The sequence below is a fragment of the Volvox carteri genome, assembly GCF_000143455.1.
Source record: "Volvox carteri f. nagariensis unplaced genomic scaffold VOLCAscaffold_52, whole genome shotgun sequence".
NCBI classification, from domain to species: domain Eukaryota; kingdom Viridiplantae; phylum Chlorophyta; class Chlorophyceae; order Chlamydomonadales; family Volvocaceae; genus Volvox; species Volvox carteri.
This window is the reverse complement of record NW_003307595.1, coordinates 241,615-263,335: the sequence shown is the minus strand read 5'-3', so window position 1 is coordinate 263,335 and position 21,721 is coordinate 241,615. Positions and strand designations below refer to the sequence as shown.

Sequence of the window (21,721 nt, the reverse complement as noted above, 5' to 3'; positions counted from 1 at the left end):
GAGTCCCTCCTCCCGGCCTCGCGCGTTTTGGACGTCCTCCTTGGCATCGTTTGACCCCCCTCCCCCTCCCTTTCCCCCTCCCCTTCCCCCTCCCTCTCCCCCTCCCCTTCCCCCTCCCCCTCCCTCTCTACCCCCCCTCCCTCCCCCTCCCTCTCCCCCTCCCCTTCCCCCTCCCTCTCCTCTTCCCCTTCCCCCTCCCCCTCCTCCTTCCCTCTGCCCCTCCCTCCCCCTCCCCCCCCCCCGCCCCCCCCAGGCAGCGCCCTCACGTGGACCCTGTACCTGCTGGTTCAGAATCCGGACAAGATGGCCAAGGCGGTGGTGAGTTGAGAGAGCGGGAGTGTGTGTGTGTGTGCTGTGTTTGGGGGTTTGGTTGGACGGGGCAGGGGGCCAGGGGAAGGGGAGGGGAGGGAAGACTCGAGAGACGAGGGAGAGGAGGGAGAGGGGAGGTGAGAAAAGGGAAAAGGGAAGAGTAGGGGAGGGGGAGCTGGCCCAGGGAACGTGGGAATGCGGAAGTCCCGGATGGCAGTTGGTGGCAGCCCGGTCCCCCACCCACCCCCGCGCTCATCCACCTCCCCCCCTCCCGCCTGCCGGAACTGACACCCGCTTACTCCGCAACGCGATGCAACCACACTCACCACACTCACCACACGCCCTCACCTGCAGCATCCAACACACATATGACATTAAGATATACATACATACATACATATATATGTATATATATACATATATATGATATGTGCCCCCAAACATGCCCTTTATCAAACTCCCCCACCCGGCAGGCGGAGGTGGAGTCCGTGATGGGCAGCCGTACCGCCCCCACCCTGGCGGACTACGGCCAGCTGCGGTACGTGATGCGCTGTGTGAACGAGTCCATGCGGCTCTACCCGCACCCGCCCGTGCTGCTGAGGAGGGCGCTGGTGGAGGACGAGCTGCCGGGGGGCTACAAGGTGCGCACTCGCTTGGGGCTTGTGCGTGTGTGTGTGTGTGTGTGTTTTGTAAGTGCGGAACTGGGCCGCGGGAGGATTGGTAATTGCTGAGGCTGTGCGGGTGCGGGTGCGGGTGTGTTGGACGTGTGTGTTGTGCCACCACTACTACTTTGGGCTTTGTTGTGAGTTTTGCAGTGGTTTGCGTTTCGTGATGAAATGAAAGGGACGTGTGTCTGTGTCTGTGTGTGTCTGTGTTTACCCGAGTTACCCGAGCCGCAAGGTGTGTAAGCGAGTGGGTGAGAGAGTGTGTGTGTGCGTGCGTGTGTCTGTGTCTGTGTGTGTGCGTGTCTCCCATTTTGTGTACATGTACATCCTCGCCCGTATCCTAGTCCGCCCCGGCCGGTCCCTCGGGCCCCCAGCACCTCCCCCCAGCACTACACACACACTCACTCAACGTCCCCCGCACCCACCCCCCCGTCCACCCGGGGGAGACAGGTCCCCGTGGGCCAGGATGTGATGATCTCCGTGTACAACATCCACCATTCGGAGGCCGTGTGGGACAACCCCGAGGTGCGGTTGGGGGTGGGGACGGGTTTCGGGTTTCGGAGCTGGGAAATCCGTCTGCCTTTTTATGGATTCAGATCCGGATCCTTCTGGTCCGCGGCGCGATGGGGTCGAAGCTGCCCTGCTCAGTGTGAGGAGTAGAGAGGGAGGGGGAGGAAGGGGGGGAGGTATGTGGCGGCCGACAGCGGCCGTTACTTCCCTCACCTCNCCTCACCTCACCTCACCTGACCTCACCTCACCTCACCTCACCTTACCTTACCTTACCTTACCTTACCTTACCTTACCTTACCTTACCTTACCTTACCTTACCTCACCTCACCTTACCTCACCTCACCTTACCTCACCTTGCTGATGCTGATGCCAAGATCCGCTCATTCCCATTCCCCTCCCTCCGCCGCCGCCGCCGCCGCCGTCCTCCCTCTCGTGCCTCTCCGCTTCTCGGGGAGTGATCTCCCCCGGCCCCGGCCCCGGGTCCTCCCGCAGGCGAGCCTAACCGCCCTCCCATCCCACCCCACCCTGCGAAGCCCCAGGACTCGTCCCTGTCTTCCCGGCCTTCCCCGCCGCAGGCCTTCATTCCCGAGCGCTTCGGCCCCCTTGACGGCCCCGTGCCCAGCGAGCAAAACACCGACTTCAGGTGAGTGCCGTGGCGAGAGGGGCACCTAGCCTGGGAGTACGGAGCGCGAGATCGAAACCAGGGGGCAGCAGCAGCAGCAGTAGTAGGAATAGTAGTAGTAGTGGTAGTAGTAGTAGGAGGACGCGGTAGTTAGTGGGTGTGATGCGGAGAGAGACAGAGTGTCAGCAGCTCAGCTCAGCCCGGGTGGGGGTGGGGGTGGTGGCGGGGAGGTGCCGCTGCTCTTTAGGGTTTTCCGAGCGGAAGGGTGGCCGCCGCCACCACGGGGGACATCACGGAATGCGAGGTGAGGTGGTCGGCGCAGGGACCCCCTGGAGGACTGCTTTCCTGTAGCGGCGGAATGCCCCGTCGGCAGTGGCGCAAGGTGGGATGGTGGCTCCGAGGCTGGCAGCAGAGAAAGGGAACTAGGGGCGGGAACGACAGAGGGCGGGCGAATGGCGAGGGTTTGTTGATGTATGTGTTTGGCGCTTTATTGCGGGCGCTATTCTCTGTCCGCGCCTCCGGTCTGCGAAACCTCTTCCCCGGCAATCCACCTGCTCCTTCCTTTTGGCTGTATTACCGGTGTTGTCCTGTCCTGTCCTGTGCTGTACTTGACTTGACTAGACTTCCTTGCACTGCTGTTACGTCCGAATCGCCGCAAAACGCCGTTCCTTCCTTTCCGGAGGTATCGCCTTCCGCAGTGAACCACCGTATGGACAGTTCACGACAGCGATTTGTTGTGTTTGTGTCGGCACCCGATGTACGACACCCTCTTGCCCCTTCGTCAATCCGCGTCTGAGGGGACGGTTCCTTTTTTCCCCCTTTCCCCTTTTTTTCCTTCGTTCCCCTTTGCCTGTTCCGTAGTGCGCCTTTTCGTCGCCGAGAACGAAAGCTGTGACCTTTCCCGTTTCGTTGCGCCCTTTTTCCCGTATCCACCAATGCATTCCTCATTTCCTTTCCCTCTCCTCCCCCTTACCCTACCCTACCCTACCCTACCCTACCCTACCCTACCCTACCCTACCCTACCCTACCCTACCCTACCCTACCCTACCCAGGTACATCCCCTTCAGCGGGGGGCCCCGCAAGTGTGTGGGCGACCAGTTCGCGCTGATGGAGGCTGTGGTGGCCTTGGCGGTGTTGTTGCGGCAGTTTGATTTTTCGCTGGTGCCCAACCAAAAGGTATTCCCACTTTCCTGGCCTGTTCGCGGCTGAAAGGGAAGGAAGGCTCTGAAAGGGAAGGAAGAGCGTATGTAATAGCTACAGGCGGTGCGAAGAGTCTAGCTAATTGTGCGTCTGTCTGTATGTGCGTGTGCGCGTGCGCTGCCTTCACCTACGTCAAGCTTTCTCACCCCAACCTGATTCCGCGGGCGGTTCTTCTTCCGCAGATTGGCATGACCACCGGCGCCACCATACACACAACCGATGGGCTGTACATGTACGTCAAGGAGCGCCGTACATGTGCCGGTCAGGCGGCGGCGGGTGCGGCGGCCGTCACGGCGGGCTGAGCTGGCTCTCTCTCCCTCTTCCTCTCGCTGTGGCCTGAAGCTCCCGAGCGATTTCTGTTTGCCAGCTCTTCATCGGACCAATCCAGTTCCCCTCTCGATGTTTCTTTGTGGGTGCAGATGAGGCTTTGCACAAATTCGTGTGAATGACCATCTCCTTCCTTCCTTTCGCCGTGCTGGTGTCTTAGTGCCTTTCCGGCGGCTTCTGACTTAGGGTGATGTCGTAGAGGCTACTGCCGTGGGAATATGGGTGTGCAGGCCTGCTAAAAGCGATACCTGTAGCGCTCGATGGCCCCACGGCGGCGGGTGCTGCTGCAGTGAGGAGGGCCTGATAAGCAGCAGGTTGCATGTGTAGCCCGGTTGCATGTGTAGCCCGGTAGGCAGCCGGCAGTAGTTTGTTCAGTGTATGCGCTCGGTGGGTGATGCGCTAGATGCTCTTAGGGGCTTACTGCTGCTGCCGCTGATGCCGCTGGTGCTGCTGTGTCGTTTTGCGAATGGTTGAGGTATCTTGGCGGTGGCGCCGATTGGGTGATCTATCGGTGCGGTTGGACGGGTTGGGGGGGCGTGGATGGGGTGGGAATTCAAGGTGGTGGTGGGGATGGTGGTGGGGATCTTGGCCTCGCGCGGGAATCTGGGGCTCAATTTGTTGTATCAGGCATTGACAAGTGTCCGAGCGTCACGTTGCGATGCTGCATAGGGTACTACCAGTTAGCAAGCAAGAGCGTGTACGCGAGTGCGGTTTAACAAAAGCGATCAGCGTGGCGCCTAATAACAAACGTATGTTGTAAGCAGACGCATGAATTTTGGAGCCTCTCGCCGTGTACATATTCGATCCCTGTATGGTTCCGTACTCCTAATTCGCTATGACGGCAGCATAGTTGGAACGTCATTTCGATGCAACGATAGGTTCGTCTCTCATGTTTGCGTCACGTCTCTAAGTTTGTCGTACATTGGTTATTAGCTTATGGAGGGCACGCCGTTCGACAGTGTCTGTGGTACCAGGTTTGTCGTACTGTCGTACGTGTTGGGCGCTTCTTCGTCTGTCCACCAACTATTAAAGTGAAACGCGGTGCGGCATCACACCATCATTACATAAGGCAGTACGATTTCCGGACGGATATATCGTATATTTGGCCATATCACTGCAAGGAATTGCAGTGTATGATAGTCGGCCCAAATATGCGTTTGCATAATGTGTATGCAGCTGCAAGTAAGCTCAGCTCCTGTCTCTCGCATATCGGCTCATTCGCTCTTTGTTGTTCTTCTCACACATACACACATAACACATGGCGGCGCACACTCAAGACGCGAACGCGAAATCGCAAACCGTATAAAAAGATTTACCTCAGTAAAGGACCAACGGTAACAGCGCTCTTAAAGATAACCGGCAATCAGCAGCAGGTATACATGTGCACAGATTGAAATATACTTCGAAACAGCACACAAACAATTCACCGCAAAAACAATCATCGCGCGTGACAGCGCGTGATTAAATGAAAACGAACGCAGTTGCTGCTTTAGAAATAGAGCGCTATTTACGCTCGACCGCGTGTAGCAATTGAGCAAAATTACGACAGAGATTGCTTTATCAGTGTAACGTGCATGCGCAGTTGCACTTCTATGAATCATACGTTATTAACCAAATAAGAATCAAAATAGGCTTTGGTCTGTAAAATAAGCCCGCTGTACGGTCTAAGTACGGTCTGCCGAACAGATGACATCTATGAGGTTCATTGCACGTTGCAAACAGGCCGCTTGCCTGCGTATCCCTTCAAAGATAATTAGCTTTGCATCTAGCACGTGGAAGAGAGATATGGGGTGTACGAGTGCTATGGGTTCATGCACCCTGCAGCACATGAAGCAAAATATAGAAAAAGAATCACAGTGCGCTTTTGAGCTCCTCAGCAAATTCAACGGGAAAATTCATGTAGCTACAGCACTCCCTGTCAACTTTCTGAAATCCCTCTAAGGAACTGTTGAAAGGAAAGTCAAGCAGCCGCTGGTACTGCACTAGTCCGTACGCCATGGACCGTACGACGCCGATGTGGTCCAAAAGCTCTCGCGCCGTCTCCTGTGATTGGCGCGCAAGAGCTTGCCCTCGAGAGAACTCCGCATTCTGTTTGCAGTCCTCCACCATCCTGCGGGCTGTTTCAACCACTGTGCTCAGACTGCCGTCAAACTCTTCCAGAGTTACACCTGGCGCGAAAAAATGGTCCACGTGGCTTGTGTAGTTGCTGGCGAGCTTCAGAATTGGGGTTGAGGAGTGAACCAGGCGCGAGGCGAAGCGGTCAGACCAGGTGTTGCCATCGACGTCTAGGATGACACAGTACTTGTTGTAATCCTCGGGGTGTATATAGCCGCCAGTGTCGTTAACAATGGGTCCCAGAATCCCTTTGCATTCCTGATTCAACCTGTTGAGCTTCACATCGAGCAGGTCCGGATGTTCCCGAGCAAGGAGGTGAAGGCGCACGCGTTTCAGCTGCAGCAGGGTCGGTACATAAGAGGTAATAAGCTTGGGGACTTCTCGAAGCGAAGTATGAGTGCAGAGATAGGCAAGTAGTTATTGCGAAGGAGCTGCCGTGGTGCGTGGAAGTAGGGCGCATGCATGCATGCATGTGCCGGATCACAGTACGGCAGGGGACGCCGAGTTCCTACTTGGGTCGCGCAGGCGCAGTGGTTCTCTCGCTGCCACTATTTTGACTATTACCAAGAGGTGTGTCCGGCTGCTGGGATAGTGCCCTCTAGTTTCCCCCCACCCACCCACCGGGTCAGTATCTTACTAATTATCCTATACAACTGGTCTAATCTTGGAGTACCCCTCTATATTCCTTCTTCGCGTCAAACGTCTGTGCCTCGTCGTATCCCCCCCCCAACCCAGGGCAGTCCCGGGGGTTGCCACAATGCAGGACTGAGCAATAAGAGTGAATTTCCGGGGTACGCGCATCGACAATCAATTAATCTTTCAAGGGTGCGGAAATCACTCTTACAGTCCTAGCGGAGTGCATCAAGCGCATCTGGAACCGCCGTACCTTCATGCACGTTTCCAAGCTGACAGGGCGTTCTACTTTGCCGGTGGAGCTACCTCGCCAGACAACTTGCGGTATGCGATATTTGACAGGGTACCTGCGAGTACCACAAAAATACCTCATAACTCCACTTCTACACATGCACAAGGGGGAGAAGGAGGAGCTCCAGCAAATTGCTACGGGCGAGGCAAATTACAACAGCCCGCCGCGCGCAACGTACGTGCGCGCACGCACCTCTCATTTAAGCAAGCATGGTAAGCGGTCATCTGTGTTGGACCTAAGGAGCCTTTCCATAGTGAGTAGGATGGCATCGCAAAACCGTACGTAGATGATCGAGACGCGCACATCGTGAACACCGGTTTCCCTGGCATAGAGCCGTCACCATAATGTACCCAGAACTCCATATCTGGTATAGGAAAAAGATAAGCTGTAATTCTTAACATGTCCTCGGTAAGCATTCTCCTGTCGGTGTCTTTGCCATCGTCACTGGAGGGATCGACGTAGAGCTTGCCGCCCAAGATTTTGTAATGGTAGTTAGTAAGTGGATGCCGTGCTACATCTTCAAAGTCATGTATCGAGATATTTCCCTTCCAGCTCCAGTAAGATATCAGAGGTGCAGCCGTAAGCTCGATCAAGGATGTTCGCTTCCAATATCGCGATGTGTACAATTCCTTGACGAGTCGCGCGTGGTCATAACATGGGCGATTGCTTGGAATAAGAATTGCGTGAGTAGAGTTCGGTGTTTGATGCTGAAGTGAAAGGTATCCTCCGGGAACGTTGAATTTGCTGTCTACGCGATCGGCGTGCAAAGGAAGAGGTTCCGTAGCAGAAACTGCCCTGAGAAAAACCAGAGAGATTAAATGCCATGCCAGCAATCTAAACACGTCTCGTGGTGCCATCCTGTCTGTATAATAATCCTCGGCAGTTGTCAGGTCTCGTTTCTAGATACGGGTGGTCCCGGCAGGGGTTAATTTCGAACAGGGCAAGTTCGAGCGCATAACTAAAGAGATAGAGCTCGTGCCTTTGAAAAGTTCAAAGTGTATGATATTTTATGTGTTCCGAGGCCGGCAGACAGTTTGTTTCAGGTGGTTTTGGTTCCGGGGCTCAAATCTTGCATGGAGACGCCAATTCACGAGGCGCGAATTCCGCGAGACGAAAAAAGTACCGTCTACCCATCAGAGCATATGCATATACTTACAACTATCCGGAGAGGCATGTGATCCGCGCGATTTCTTAGGTTTCGCTCGTCAGTCGTCAAGTTTCACGGAACCGTGTACAGGCCGTCACAGCGACTAGAAACAAACGCAAAGCCCGGAACATTTTGGAATATATAGGTTAAACAAATCCAGAGGGCCGTCATGGGCAGAAGCAAGCGCAGGGTCCTTCCAACTTTAGAACACGCTCCTCCAAAACAGCGCAAGAAGCAAAAGCCGCAGCGCTGGCCGCTCTGGACCCACCAAGACCTCGCGGATGCCCTGCACACTTATGAGCACACGCAGTGCAGCATGCGGGACGCAGCTGCTGCGTGCGGTATCCCACCCAGCACCTTCCATCCGTACGCAAAGTAACAGCAGCCCGTTAGAACCAAAGCGGGGCGACCACCAGCGCTGGAATACGGGGCGTCAGTTGACCTCGGGCTTACTCACGCAGCAGAGGCTCCCTATAAAACGGGCCCTCACTTGCCAGCTTGGCGACCTCCACCTACATCCATCTAAGCGCAGCAGGTAATGAGGAAACATTTCCATACGCTCGTTACAAAATATGATAATTCCATTTTGTGTTCGTAGCCATCAACCAAGCGAGGTTTCCTTGCAGCCTGTCGTCCAGGCCTTCCCCCTAGGATGACATACAGCACAGTTCGAGAAACGGAATGCCGAAGACAAAAACGAACCCTTAGCTAACCGCAGAGCACACGAGCTCGCGAGCACGCATGCGCGATATGTCGGAATGGCTGCGCAAAGGGCAGTTGGGCTCACAGCTGGTTGAATTAGAGGGGTCCCTGTACAAGGCAGGCAGGGCGCGAGTCTTCTAGGCATACATGTCGAAGCAAGACCTTAACTGCTGTTTTTTTTTTTTGTGTGTGCGTGTGTTACATGGTCGTGGGGTCCGTTCCCTGTACCTGCAAGCCGAGGGCGCAAGGGCTGCCAGATCGCCTATAAGTACCATCCTACCTCGCAGTTCAGACAAAGCAGGTGCTAAAGCAGACTAACGACCGAAGGGAACGATAGAGTTGCGGTGGGACCACATACGTTACAGCATCACTGCCAGGCGTTCAGGTTCCCACTTCATAGCGTCCTTCATATGCTCGAAGCGTGGCAAATCCATATCAGATCTGATTTTGATGCTCGGCCTTCTAGGCACTCACGAAGGCTCAGGGACCCATAGCTCGTCACCAGTACCAGTCGTCAGCACTACTTTCGACTCGTATAGCAGCATCGTACATACAAAACATCGTACATACAACATACAAAACATCGACAGGGGGATCACGAGCGTCTGTTCTGCATCCATCCATGCAGCAAATTATGAGCAATGAGTCCTGCTATAGATCAACTAGCGACCCTAATACTGCTGCTGGCACCCCAGGGCCGTGGCACATGGACATGATATGATCTGCTGAGCATGGGCTATAGCCCACCCGAGTACTGAAGACGGTCCGCACGTACATACACCCTATGCTAAGCGAGCTGCATGCGCCTGCAGGCACCATTATAAGAACGCGCGCACGTAGGCAATAATAAGCTCCTGTCTAGCCTGTTCCTCCGATCGCGATCCAAATCACGAAATGGTAAAAGCACGCCACACCCTCTTCTCTCTCTACAGAAGGCGGCGCCCGACCACCGGAGGGGAGTTGAGCTTGCAGTTGGTCCAGCCAGCAGTGATGACCTCGAACCTGGGCTCGCCAACCTCGGCCATGCGGCGGCCCAGTGCTGAAACCACCACCCTGTGTGATCACGTAACAAGGCAACGTGCAAGTCAGGCTAGCACACAGTCGTCGTCATGTGCACCACGGAAAAAACATGTTGTATATGCACCGAAGGTATTAACGAGGGTTATGCACGTGCACGGCGACCCAGCAAGCAGTCAGCAGGCATTTTCATGCGGGTGTTAACGCCTTATGGTTATCAAGGGCCGAAGTGACGAATGCATGGCGCTGTAGATGTATGGAAGCAAAAACATCTGAGCAAAACGCCTTTCCGAAGTCAGGCCTTACTTATTGGCTGGCCCCAGCAACAGACATACATACCTGATGGCGGGCAGGGCTCGCGAGTAGCTTGGTGTGGAGTTCGTCAGGGCGCGGTTCAGGTCTTGGACTAATGCGGGGCGCACGTTACTCGCCAGCAGCATGGGCTCAAGGTAGGTCAAGTGTACGGCAATGAAGGCCTGCATTATACATACAGATACGTACACCCTACTGTCAGTGTATGAAGCATGTCGGCAGCTGCAAGAAAAGTAGTAGCTGGCGGCTGGGAAGGTCTCTTAAGATGCTGCCGGAGCGCCTTAACGCGTGCTTTTATAGACGATATGAATGCCGTACTATTTGCAGCTATAGTACAGCATCACAACCGAGTTGGCGCAGGTGGATTTGTTGCCGTACTAGTGTGCCTGCTTTCGTGTACTGGACGCGCACGCACCTGGGCTTCTGCAATCTGTGCTGCAGGGCGCTTGCAGGCCACTGCGACCTCCGCACGGTACACGGAACGCATGACGCCCTGGAGCCCGAGCAGGGTGATGTAGCGCTGGACCATGGCGCGGGTGTCATTGTACGACACAGCGTTCCCTGCGGATGTGTGGATTGGGAAGACATGTACACGTGACTAGCAGATAGATTTGGATAGGCAGCCGTAGGCAGGATACAGTGATGCAGGCGGCAGGTAGGCAAGCCCTCCTATCAATCTGGAGCCAACATGAGCATCCGCATCACCTTTGCGCGCAGCAGCCTGCAGCTCGTTCAACGCCAGAGTCATGGCACTGTTGATATAGGATCTGCCCACGAAGGTCGTCTCCAGGTCCGCGCCCAGCTGAGCCGCCCAGCTTGACAGGGTCGTGCACGCGCTGGGGCTGCCACCGGCCCACAGCGCAAACGCCTCGTCAACATTGTGGGGTGCACCTGGGGAAAAGAACATTGGGACGAGCCAGACGCATCAGTCATAAGCATTACATGAATTATTTAGCTAATGGAGCTGCTAACTACCTGCTATGGTTTCAGCGGCAAGCACGTCACTTCGAAAGTAAATAAAAACATTCCACTTCAAGGGTCCTGATTGGTCTTTCAGCAGCAAAATGAACTCTGTCAGAGTAAACATAAAATACATACGAAGAAACCTTTCCCTGTAAGCAAGCACGCATGTCTTTGGTGCAGCTCGTCGCACGACGATGAAACTCCCGCAGCCGTAGGACGGTTTCTGATTAATACCCCGACAAACCCAGACCGCCCGACCTGACTTGGCGCGTTTGTAAGTAACGCACCCGTTGCATCGCTAATGAGTATGCCGTTGTTAGCGGTGTCGTTCAGGTAGGTGGCGACGTTGGTGAAGCCCTCATCCACCTCGTGAAAGAAGTACTTCAGCACTGCAACCTGATGGATGACATGCGCGGGTGCCCATTTAGTATGCAGGGGCGTTAGGCGGGTGCGTAGCTGGGGTTCCAACTGAAATGCATGCGTGTACAACTAAACAAGCAAGAACAGCAGGATCTATTTATCCGTCCTTTTCTCCTTCGTAACTTCTTATAACCCACTCACGCACCTGGATCAGGCCAGCAGCCAGCGGTCCGTTGCGCTTTGCGATGGCATCCCTGCGGCAGCAGGTGGTCACCGTGCAGCAGTTACGAGAGCAAGCACATTCAACAGCATTGCATCATCACATTTGTCCTGCTGCTTTACGCACACTAGCTCATCACTGCCTACTTTCTACCGAGGGGCGACCCCTAGTACTACCTGTACTAGGTAGTGACAACCAAACGATTAGTTGTGGATCTTGACGACTGAACACATACATACAACTTCCTAAGCTGAGCCAAACAATCAGCAGTGCCCAGACCAGCGCACTGCGGTGCGCAAAGAGCGACGGATGGCCTCGACGACCCACGCACTCATCACGCACTTGATCATGGAGTCCAGCCATGAGGCATTGCGGCCCATAGCCAGGGCGTCGTGCAGGGGCTCCACGACACCAGCGCCGGGCGTGAAGCTGGCGAAACGCTGGCAGCAGCAGCAACAACAACAAGTAAACGACAATAATATGGAGTACCTCAAGAAATCTTAGGGAGATGCATCACATTTTAAGTATGCAGGACTATGAACGCACCCCTGCGCCCAAGCCGACCGACGCTTACTGCCCTGCTAGCAGCCAGCGCATGCATGTACAGTTGTTTGCATTGCAAGGTCAAGCATCGCTATTGGCTAGGCGGGAAATAGCATGATTATTGTCGGTGCCTGCCCCGACAAGCTTACGTAGAACGTGCGGCGTGTCAGGCCATTCCATGAGTTCTTTCCGGTGGTGTAGATTCCGAGGGCAGCACTGAAGTTGCCGGCAGTGATGGCGGCCTGCAGGCAAGTTAACATGTAATTGCGTTCACCAACACAAGAAAGGTAGTTTATCGCGGCGAACTCGACGACCCAAATCAACCATGTTAATAGCCGACCTGGCGCCGGATGAATGCGCAGAACGCATTGGGCGGCTGTCGTTAAGAACCCAACCCATCCAGTAGGTAGCTGGCATAGCCTCAGCCGCTCTACGATACCTGAATGTCGCAGTAGTCCATGGTCATGTTGACGTAGCCGATCACATTCGATGCATAACTGTATCCATCGAAACGAGTACCCAACGTTGTGTTCTGGCCCTGAGCTGTCGTCCACAGGAATAACGCAGCAAAGATAGGGAGAACAACGAAAGAAACGCGAGAACGCATCGTGGTGGCTGATGACAAACTGCTGTGATCGCGTGTTGCCTGCTTGAACAATTGATGAAAAATTGGTTAGAATTTATATGCATCCATGTCCTCACTAATAAAACGCTTTGTACTGATTAATTGTAGTGCCGGCACCACTACACGCGCCTGGCGCGCGCCCGTCGGCGTCTACGGGCCTTACGCCTGCTGGTCCTGCTGAAGGGTCCCACACGCGCTCAGCGACAAGGTCAGCTACGTTATTGAAAGTTTTTGGGTTGGAAAGAAACACCTATTATCTTCTTTATAACAGTCGCCGCCGACGCTGCGGCAACGGCGCTCGTTGTTCAAAGCATACGAATCGCTCCCTCACAAGTTCCCTAGTATTGTTCCAAGTCATTTCATTTGGCATGAAAATGATAATAAATTGTTCCCATTTCCTCAGTCGTAAAGCGCATACGTGTCCTGACGCCGCCGATCCTAGAGATGGCGTTAGTGCATCTGGGGAAGCTATAACTCGAATTTAAGGCCATGAAATATTTGGTTTGAAGATACGTGCTAATCAGCCACAAATCTTCCGTCGTCCATTTTATACTGGTTTAACATATACAAAGCCGTTTTATGCGTTTGATCAATTAGATGAATGTGAGACATTAATTCATGCAGTAATGAATCTGTGCAGTAATACATGCATCATGCGCAACGCCCTGCTTCAACCCTTCGTCCGAGGAGCTGCTGATGAGTCGGCACACATTTCCCCTGGCACACATCATACAAATCGGGAGCGACGGGGCGCGTGCTATTCTACATTAGAGCTTCATAATTTCATGGTTGAGGTTGTGTCGTGTGATAGCAATAATTTTCGAACAGCGACGGTGAGGGTGTGCGGCGGTGCCTGTAATTGACTTCTTAATGCGTGGGAACATACATTGCCATCTAATGTTTGGTCACTTTTGTTTTGTGACTTTTAATCCGTAAGCTTTTAAACCAGGTTGAAAATCCCTATCATGCTCTTCTGCTATAACTAGGATGTTCTAGGATCGGCGGGGTGAAGATGATACTTTAAGCTTTACGCCTGGATGAATTGCGAAAACGTAATGTACTTTCAAACATAAGCTTGGAAAGAAGGTCAGCTGATACGTTGGTCAGATACTATGGAGAGAAAATAGCGTATGAGTAACGGGCCCCTGAATCGAGCGATGGCGACCAGACAAATCCTTCACAGTAAGCATAGGATGATTTTAAAAAAAAGATATTAGGTGTTACTTTCCAACCCAAAAACTTTCAACAACGTAGCTGACCTTGTAGCTGAGCGCGTGTGGGACCCTTCAGCAGGACTAGCAGGCGTAAGGCCCGTAGAAGCCGACGGGCGCGCGCCAGGCGCGTGTAGTGGTGCCGGCACTACAATTAATCAGTACAAAGCGTTTTATAAGTGAGGACATGGATGCATATAAATTCTTAACCAATTTTTCATCAATTGTTCAAGCAGGCAACACGCGATCACAGCAGTTTGTCATCAGCCACCACGATGCGTTCTCGCGTTTCTTTCGTTGTTCTCCCTATCTTTGCTGCGTTATTCCTGTGGACGACAGCTCAGGGCCAGAACACAACGTTGGGTACTCGTTTCGATGGATACAGTTATGCATCGAATGTGATCGGCTACGTCAACATGACCATGGACTACTGCGACATTCAGGTATCGTAGAGCGGCTGAGGCTATGCCAGCTACCTACTGGATGGGTTGGGTTCTTAACGACAGCCGCCCAATGCGTTCTGCGCATTCATCCGGCGCCAGGTCGGCTATTAACATGGTTGATTTGGGTCGTCGAGTTCGCCGCGATAAACTACCTTTGTGTTGGTGAACGCAATTACATGTTAACTTGCCTGCAGGCCGCCATCACTGCCGGCAACTTCAGTGCTGCCCTCGGAATCTACACCACCGGAAAGAACTCATGGAATGGCCTGACACGCCGCACGTTCTACGTAAGCTTGTCGGGGCAGGCACGCGCCTAGCCAATAATGATGCTTGACCTTACAATGCAAACAACTGTATATGCATGCACCGACTGCTGGCAGGGCAGTAACTGTCGGTCGGCTTTGGTGCAGGGGTGCGTGCATAGTCCTGCATACTTGATATGTGATGCATCTCCCTAAGATTCCTTGAGGTACTCCGTATTATTGTCGTTTACTTGTCGTTGTTGTTGCTGCTGTCGTTGCTGTTGTTGTTATTGTTGTTGCTGCTGCCAGCGTTTCGCCAGCTTCACGCCCGGCGCTGGTGTCGTGGAGCCCCTGCACGACGCCCTGGCTATGGGCCGCAATGCCTCATGGCTGGACTCCATGATCAAGTGCGTGATGAGTGCGTGGGTCGTCGAGGCCATCCGTCGCTCTTTGCGCACCGCAGTGCGCTGGTCTGGGCACTGCTGATTGTTTGGCTCAGCTTAGGAAGTTGTATGTATGTATGTATTCAGTCGTCGATCCACAGCTAATCGTTTGGTCGTCACTACCTAGTACAGGTAGTACTAGGGGTCGCCCCTCGATAGAAAGTAGGCAGTGATGAGCTAGTGTGCGTAAAGCAGCAGGACAAATGTGATGATGCAATGCTGTTGAATGTGCTTGCTCTCGTAACTGCTGCACGGTGACCACCTGCTGCCGCAGGGATGCCATCGCAAAGCGCAACGGACCGCTGGCTGCTGGCCTGATCCAGGTGCGTGAGTGGGTTATAAGAAGTTACGAAGGAGAAAAGGACGGATAAATAGATCCTGCTGTTCTTGCTTGTTTAGTTGTACACGCATGCATTTCAGTTGGAACCCCAGCTACGCACCCGCCTAACGCCCCTGCATACTAAATGGGCACCCGCGCATGTCATCCATCAGGTTGCAGTGCTGAAGTACTTCTTTCACGAGGTGGATGAGGGCTTCACCAACGTCGCCACCTACCTGAACGACACCGCTAACAACGGCATACTCATTAGCGATGCAACGGGTGCGTTACTTACAAACGCGCCCGGTCAGGTCGGACGGTCTGGGTTTGTCGGGGTATTAATCAGAAACCGTCCTACGGCTGCGGGAGTTTCATCGTCGTGCGAGCGAGCTGCACCAAAGACATGCGTGCTTGCTTACAGGGAAAGGTTTCTTCGTATGTATTTTATGTTTACTCTGACAGAGTTCATTTTGCTGCTGAAAGACCAATCAGGACCCTTGAAGTGGAATGTTTTTATTTACTTTCGAAGTGACGTGCTTGCCGCTGAAACCATAGCAGGTAGTTAGCAGCTCCATTAGCTAAATAATTCATGTAACGTTTATGACTGATGCGTCTGGCTCGGCCCAATGTTCTTTTCCCCAGGTGCACCCCACAATGTTGACGAGGCGTTTGCGCTGTGGGCCGGTGGCAGCCCCAGCGCGTGCACGACCCTGTCAAGCTGGGCGGCTCAGCTGGGCGCGGACCTGGAGACGACCTTCGTGGGCAGATCCTATATCAACAGTGCCATGACTCTGGCGTTGAACGAGCTGCAGGTTGCTGCGCGCAAAGGTGATGCGGATGCTCATGTTGGCTCCAGATTGATAGGAGGGCTTGCCTACCTGCCGCCTGCATCACTGGACCCTGCCTACTGCTGCCTATCCAAATCTATCTGCTAGTCACGTGTACATGTCTTCCCAATCCACACATCCGCAGGGAACGCTGTGTCGTACAATGACACCCGCGCCATGGTCCAGCGCTACATCACCCTGCTCGGGCTCCAGGGCGTCATGCGTTCCGTGTACCGTGCGGAGGTCGCAGTGGCCTGCAAGCGCCCTGCAGCACAGATTGCAGAAGCCCAGGTGCGTGCGCGTCCAGTACACGAAAGCAGGCACACTAGTACGGCAATCGATTGCAAACCCACCTGCGCCAACTCGGTTGTGATGCTGTACTATAGCTGCAAATAGTACGGCATTCATATCGTCTATAGAAACACGCGTTAAGGCGCTCCGGCAGCATCTTAAGAGACCTTCCCAGCCGCCAGCTACTACTTTTCTTGCAGCTGCCGACATGCTTCATACACTGACAGTAGGGTGTACGTATCTGTATGTATAATGCAGGCCTTCATTGCCGTACACTTGACCTACCTCGAGCCCATGCTGCTGGCGAGCAACGTGCCCCCCGCATTAGTCCAAGACCTGAACCGCGCCCTGACGAACTCCACACCAAGCTACTCGCGAGCCCTGCCCGCCATCAGGTATGTATGTCTGTTGCTTGGGCCAGCCAATGAGTAAGGCCTGACTTCGGAAAGGCGTTTTGCTCAGATGTTTTTGCTTCCATACATCTACAGCGCCATGCATTCGTCACTTCGGCCCTTGATAACCGTAAGGCGTTAACACCCGCATGAAAATGCCTGCTGACTGCTTGCTGGGTCGCCATGCACGTGCATAACCTTCATTAATACCTTGCATTTACAACATGTTTTGTTTCGTGGTGCACATGACGACGACTGTGTGCTAGCCTGACTTGCACGTTGCCTTGTTACGTGATCACACAGGGTGGTGGTTTCAGCACTGGGTCGCCGCATGGCCGAGGTTGGCGAACCCAGGTTCGAGGTCATCACCGCCGGCTGGACCAACTGCAAGCTCAACTCCCCTCCGGCGGTCGGGCGCCGCCTTCTGTCGAGAGAGAAGAGGGTGTGGCGTGCTTTTACCATTTCGTGATTTGGATCGCGATCGGAGGAACAGGCTAGACAGGAGCTTATTATTGCCTACGTGCGCGCGTTCTTATAATGGTGCCTGCAGGCGCATGCAGCTCGCTTAGCATAGGGTGTATGTACGTGCGGACCGTCTTCAGTACTCGGGTGGGCTATAGCCCATGCTTAGCAGATCATATCATGTCCATGTGCCACGGCCCTGGGGTGCCAGCAGCAGTATTAGGGTCGCTAGTTGATCTATAGCAGGACTCATTGCTCATAATTTGCTGCATGGATGGATGCAGAACAGACGCTCGTGATCCCCCTGTCGATGTGTTGTATGTTGTATGTACGATGCTGCTATACGAGTCGAAAGTAGTGCTGACGACTGGTACTGGTGACGAGCTATGGGTCCTTGAGCCTTCGTGAGTGCCTAGAAGGCCGAGCATCAAAATCAGATCTGATATGGATTTTCCACGCTTCGAGCATATGAAGGACGCTATGAAGTGGGAACCTGAACGCCTGGCAATGATGCTGTAACTGTAGGAGTCGCTCACCTGATGAAACGACGATCCTTGCGGAAGCGTAAAACTGAAGGTCCTTGCTGAGGCGGGTCGGATTCTAACCCAGCGACAAGCACTAGCGTACATAAATAACTGGAACGGCGTCAGCGAAGTTTGACCTCTGAACACCTAGTAGTCGTGATACTTAAGTGCCTGGCCATAGCACCCCGCCCGGGTAGCTTATATCTCGACCTTCCTGCCGGAGATTCCCTACTTTACCAGCCGTGCTAGGATACTGTCGGTGAGGCCCTGGGCCCCAGCCCGTTAGGTTCACTACGAGCAATTGCCATCTTCGTAACATGTTACGATAGTACGTAACATGTACGACGCTCGAGTCGAATCGTTAACGAAATTAACAGCTATTGTTAACAGTATTCGTTGAAATATGCTTAGGGAAATGTAGCTTACTACAGTAACGTATGTATGTTGTTACAGGGTGGTTAAGCTTCACCAGCGGCCCCCTTTCCCGAGGTAGATCCCTGCTCTCCCCTGCTAATCCGTTCACCCCATCCGACTTCAGAGTGTACTCTTTGAGTTTAGCAACTCACCACCAGCATCCTACCAGATCTAGTGGATCAACGGCGCCTCAACTTAGTTCCTGGTCAGCTCGCAAGTTGATATAAACACATCCTACACCGTCCATAAGATGGGGAGCCACCTCCCATTCCAATATCTCTCACATACCCGAGAGGTCGACAGGCGGATTTAAACTCGGACTTTCCGGGAGCAGAAGTCAGGCCTTAACCTCTGCCAACGTATGTGGTCCCACCGCAACTCTATCATTCCCTTTGGTCATTAAGTCTCCTTTATCACTTGCTTTGTCTGAAGTGCGAGATAGGACGGTGCTTATAGGCGATCTGGCAGCCCTTGAGCCCTCAGCTCGTATTAGGCGGTCTGCAGGTACGGGGAACGGACCCCACGACCATGTAACACACACATACACACATATATATATATATATATACATACACACATATATACACACACAAAGCAGCAGTAAGGGCATTGCTTCAACATGTATGCCTAGATGACGCGCGCCCTGCCTGCCTTGTGCAGGGACCCCTTTAATGCAACCAACTGTGAGCCCAACTGCCCTTTGCGCAGCCATTCCGACATATCATGCATGCGTGCTTGCTTGCGAGCTCGTGTGCTCTGCGGTGAGCTAAGGTTCTGGCTGTCTTCGGCATTCTGTTTCTTGCACTGTGCTGTATGATGTGTGAAACAGGGGGGTGTATCTTCACCCGTGGCAGCTACCCTGCGAAACCCTGCCTTCCCCGATATTTCGGGGCACCCTCATCCAGTCACCCTAGTCAACTTCTTTGTGGATCGTTTCCATACCCACCACCAGCATCCAACAGAATCTGCCGGATCTATGACGGCCCAGCTCCATTCCTGGTCGACTCGCATGTTAACTTTATCCCAGGTCACCACCGTCCATCAACTAGGGGCGTAATGCCTTCCACCATCGGAAGGATTTTCGACCCTGACAGGTCTTGATCCCGGCATCTCCCGGGGGCAATGGTCATGCCTTACCAGTAGTGCCCAAACTAGTATTATTAGCATGTACTGGTGTTTGTAGTGTAGTACGCTGCTAAGTGTTTGTAGTATGTGTTAGGTTGTGATGACGTGTACATGTGTTTGTACGAGTGGTGATGATGAGCTGTATGGCGATTAAAACGACATTTGTCACAGCAACTACAGATTGTCACTTGCCGTGTGTGTATGTGTATGATTTGCTACAGCTAATGAGCATTCAACATCCTTTGACTCTACAGCAAATGCCACAGCTGCAGCATGTTCTGAACTATGTTACCAATCAGACAGGAGATGCATCAGCCGGCAACAAAACGTGTACTCCTAACTAACCGACATATAATGTGACTGCTCTCTTAACAGACCACTCGTGCACTCGTACCTGTTGCTGCACAAATCATTTACGGCTTGAACCTTGCAGTTTGCAACCCTTCCAGGACTTCGTCTATCCCCACACAGTATCACACTCGGAGATTACTGTAAGTCCACCCCAAATACAGAAACATGGACGGCAGATAGCGGCAAAAACCCGAAACCCTCGCTGACACAAGAGAGGGATTGCAACTTCATCGTACAAACACTGTACAAGTGCAAGATGAGCAAGGAAAATATCTCGCAATGGATATCATGCAACCCATTGTCGACAGAAAATTGCTACTTTTTTTGCGTCAATCCTGATAAGGTGCGGCTTCCGGAGATGCTGTCATGCAAATGTTGTATACGCTTGAGTTCCTGCAAGCGAGAAGGCAACATCATGCGACACCCGACTTTGCAAAGCCGCTACAGCTGGGCACAGCGCCTGCCGTTCGCCAGCACCACCGCCGCCACTGCCGCCACCACCGCCACCCCTGTCACCCGCGCCCACCGCCATCGCCGCCACCTGCACATGTCACCACCACCACCACCACCACCACCACCCGCCGCCACCGTCACCGCCGACGCCGCGACCGCCACCGTCACTGCATCCTTCGTTAGGGCTAGATCCGAATATGTTGATGTCGCCGCCACCGCTATCCGTCACCCGTCAACCCCCTCCTCCCCCATGCCCCCACACCACATCACTGCAGGGCAGCTCCTCATCCCGCTTCAGGTGTTTCAGGAGTGACGTACATCGTGTGAACATTGTGATGTGTACGGTGTACGAATGCCAAAAAAACTATTAATATTATGAATGGACTTGCCGGGGTTTTCTCCCCGACCCCCTGGAACTGATACCCAGTCGCATACGGTCGTATACAGTCATGCACACTCGTCTCCCGTAGTGTTCCTCAACCTAGGCACAGCCCCCCTTGCCCCCTCCCCCCCTCCCTCCCCCCTTCCCCCTACACCTCTACCCCCCAACCTGATCTCTCAACCCCACCAGCTCATTCTCCCGAGCTAACACCGCCTCGGGGTCCACACCATCATCCGACGGGGCCACAGCACCGCCACCACCGCCCACTTCCATGGAGGCACAGCTGCCTTGATGGCATTGTACGGCATGTGTGACGAGTTCGTAAAGCTGCTCAACAAGGCGTGGCGGTGTGTGTGTGTGGAGTATTGTCCGCATGGAGTTATGTCACGACGAGGGGCAACGAAGGGGAGTACGGTCCAGAGTATACATACATACGGCAGGCGGCTGGCAGAGGTTAAGGCCTGACTTCTGCTCCCAGTTGACCCAGTCGACCCGGGTTCAAATCCGCCTGCCGGCTCCTCGGGTGTTTGAGGAGTGATGAAATGGGAGGTGGCCCCCCATCTTATGGACGGTGTAGGACGTGATAACATCAACTTGCGAGCTGACCAGGAACTAAGTTGATGCGCCGTTGATCCGCTAGATTTGGTTGGATGCTGGTGGTGAGTTGCCGAACTCAACGAATACATTCTGAAGTCGGATGGGGTGACGGATTAGGGTGCCCCTCTAGCAGGGGAGAGCAGGGACTGCCCCGGGAAAGGGGGCCGCTGGCGAAGTTAACCACCCTGTAACAACATACATACGGCAGGCGGCTGGCAGAGGTTCAGGCCAGACTTCTGCTCCCGGAGTGTCAAGGGTTCAAATTCGCCTGTCGACCGCTCGGGTGTGTGAGAGGTGTTGAAATGGGAGGTGGGCCCCCATCTTATGGACGGTGTAGAACGTGTTAATATCAACTTGCGAGCTGACCAGGAACTAAGTTGAGGCGCCGTTGATCCACTAGGTTTGGTAGGTGGTGAGTTGCTAAACTCAAAGAGTACACTCTGAAGCCGGATGGGGTGAACGGATTAGGGTGCCCCTCTCGGAGGGGCGAGCAGGGATCTACCTCGGGAAAGGGGGCCGCTGGTGAAGCTTAACCACCCTGTAACAACATACATACATATGTACACACACGGGGTGATGATTGCCTGGAACACACGCCATGCAAGACACCGATAACGATGGTGTCACACCAACTGCCCGTCTATCATCACTCGGAGTTAGGTTGGGTTAGGTTAGGTTAGGTT

At 53.7% G+C, this 21,721-nt stretch overlaps 5 protein-coding genes across 5 annotated transcripts in view; 3 read left to right on the top strand and 2 right to left on the bottom strand.

Annotated features, from left to right (window-relative positions):
* VOLCADRAFT_83281 (uncharacterized protein) overlaps positions 1-3,608 on the top strand; it is a gene marked incomplete at its 3' end in the record, with an annotated part of 10,012 nt that extends 6,404 nt beyond the window's left edge. Inside the window, exons 9-14 of the mRNA XM_002955501.1 lie at positions 258-318; positions 783-950; positions 1,425-1,499; positions 2,060-2,127; positions 3,159-3,282; positions 3,489-3,608. Coding sequence (XP_002955547.1) covers positions 258-318; positions 783-950; positions 1,425-1,499; positions 2,060-2,127; positions 3,159-3,282; positions 3,489-3,608 — 616 coding nt within the window. The remainder of the gene's footprint in view (positions 1-257; positions 319-782; positions 951-1,424; positions 1,500-2,059; positions 2,128-3,158; positions 3,283-3,488) is intronic.
* Positions 3,609-5,484: 1,876 nt separating this feature from the next.
* On the bottom strand, positions 5,485-6,897 carry VOLCADRAFT_96426 (uncharacterized protein; the record flags this gene model as incomplete). Its single annotated transcript, XM_002955455.1, has 3 exons — positions 5,485-6,084; positions 6,635-6,764; positions 6,866-6,897. 3 exons carry the CDS (start codon positions 6,895-6,897, stop codon positions 5,485-5,487), a joined length of 762 nt encoding a protein of 253 aa, XP_002955501.1.
* Positions 6,898-8,707: 1,810 nt separating this feature from the next.
* VOLCADRAFT_106838 (uncharacterized protein) lies at positions 8,708-12,638 on the bottom strand. Its single transcript, XM_002955454.1, has 10 exons — positions 12,377-12,638; positions 12,087-12,179; positions 11,737-11,834; positions 11,380-11,428; positions 11,102-11,210; positions 10,557-10,742; positions 10,267-10,412; positions 9,879-10,015; positions 9,086-9,575; positions 8,708-9,060 (listed from the first exon to the last, which is right to left on the bottom strand). The coding sequence occupies exons 1-9, from the start codon at positions 12,542-12,544 to the stop codon at positions 9,449-9,451; spliced, it is 1,113 nt and encodes a 370-aa protein (XP_002955500.1). The 5' UTR covers positions 12,545-12,638; the 3' UTR covers positions 8,708-9,060; positions 9,086-9,448.
* Positions 12,639-13,953: 1,315 nt separating this feature from the next.
* VOLCADRAFT_109973 (uncharacterized protein) lies at positions 13,954-17,726 on the top strand. The gene is made up of 9 exons (XM_002955500.1): positions 13,954-14,216; positions 14,411-14,503; positions 14,768-14,865; positions 15,176-15,224; positions 15,394-15,502; positions 15,863-16,048; positions 16,193-16,338; positions 16,597-16,733; positions 17,034-17,726. Exons 1-9 carry the CDS (start codon positions 14,049-14,051, stop codon positions 17,197-17,199), a joined length of 1,152 nt encoding a protein of 383 aa, XP_002955546.1. The 5' UTR covers positions 13,954-14,048; the 3' UTR covers positions 17,200-17,726.
* Positions 17,727-18,853: 1,127 nt separating this feature from the next.
* Positions 18,854-20,733, top strand: VOLCADRAFT_96423 (uncharacterized protein; the record flags this gene model as incomplete). The annotated part of the gene is made up of 4 exons (XM_002955499.1): positions 18,854-18,891; positions 19,727-19,949; positions 20,335-20,357; positions 20,631-20,733. The coding sequence occupies 4 exons, from the start codon at positions 18,854-18,856 to the stop codon at positions 20,731-20,733; spliced, it is 387 nt and encodes a 128-aa protein (XP_002955545.1).
* Between the last annotated feature and the right edge of the window lie 988 nt (positions 20,734-21,721).

Coding starts and splice junctions, on each gene's coding strand:
- VOLCADRAFT_106838 (XM_002955454.1), bottom strand. CDS start 12,544: ATGCGTTCTCGCGTTTCTTTCGTTGTTCTCCCTATCTTTGCTGCGTTA. Junction 10,016..10,266: donor CACAGATTGCAGAAGCCCAG/GTGCGTGCGCGT, acceptor TGTATAATGCAG/GCCTTCATTGCCGTACACTT. Junction 9,576..9,878: donor CGAGCCCTGCCCGCCATCAG/GTATGTATGTCT, acceptor GTGATCACACAG/GGTGGTGGTTTCAGCACTGG.
- VOLCADRAFT_109973 (XM_002955500.1), top strand. CDS start 14,049: ATGCGTTCTCGCGTTTCTTTCGTTGTTCTCCCTATCTTTGCTGCGTTA. Junction 16,339..16,596: donor CACAGATTGCAGAAGCCCAG/GTGCGTGCGCGT, acceptor TGTATAATGCAG/GCCTTCATTGCCGTACACTT. Junction 16,734..17,033: donor CGAGCCCTGCCCGCCATCAG/GTATGTATGTCT, acceptor GTGATCACACAG/GGTGGTGGTTTCAGCACTGG.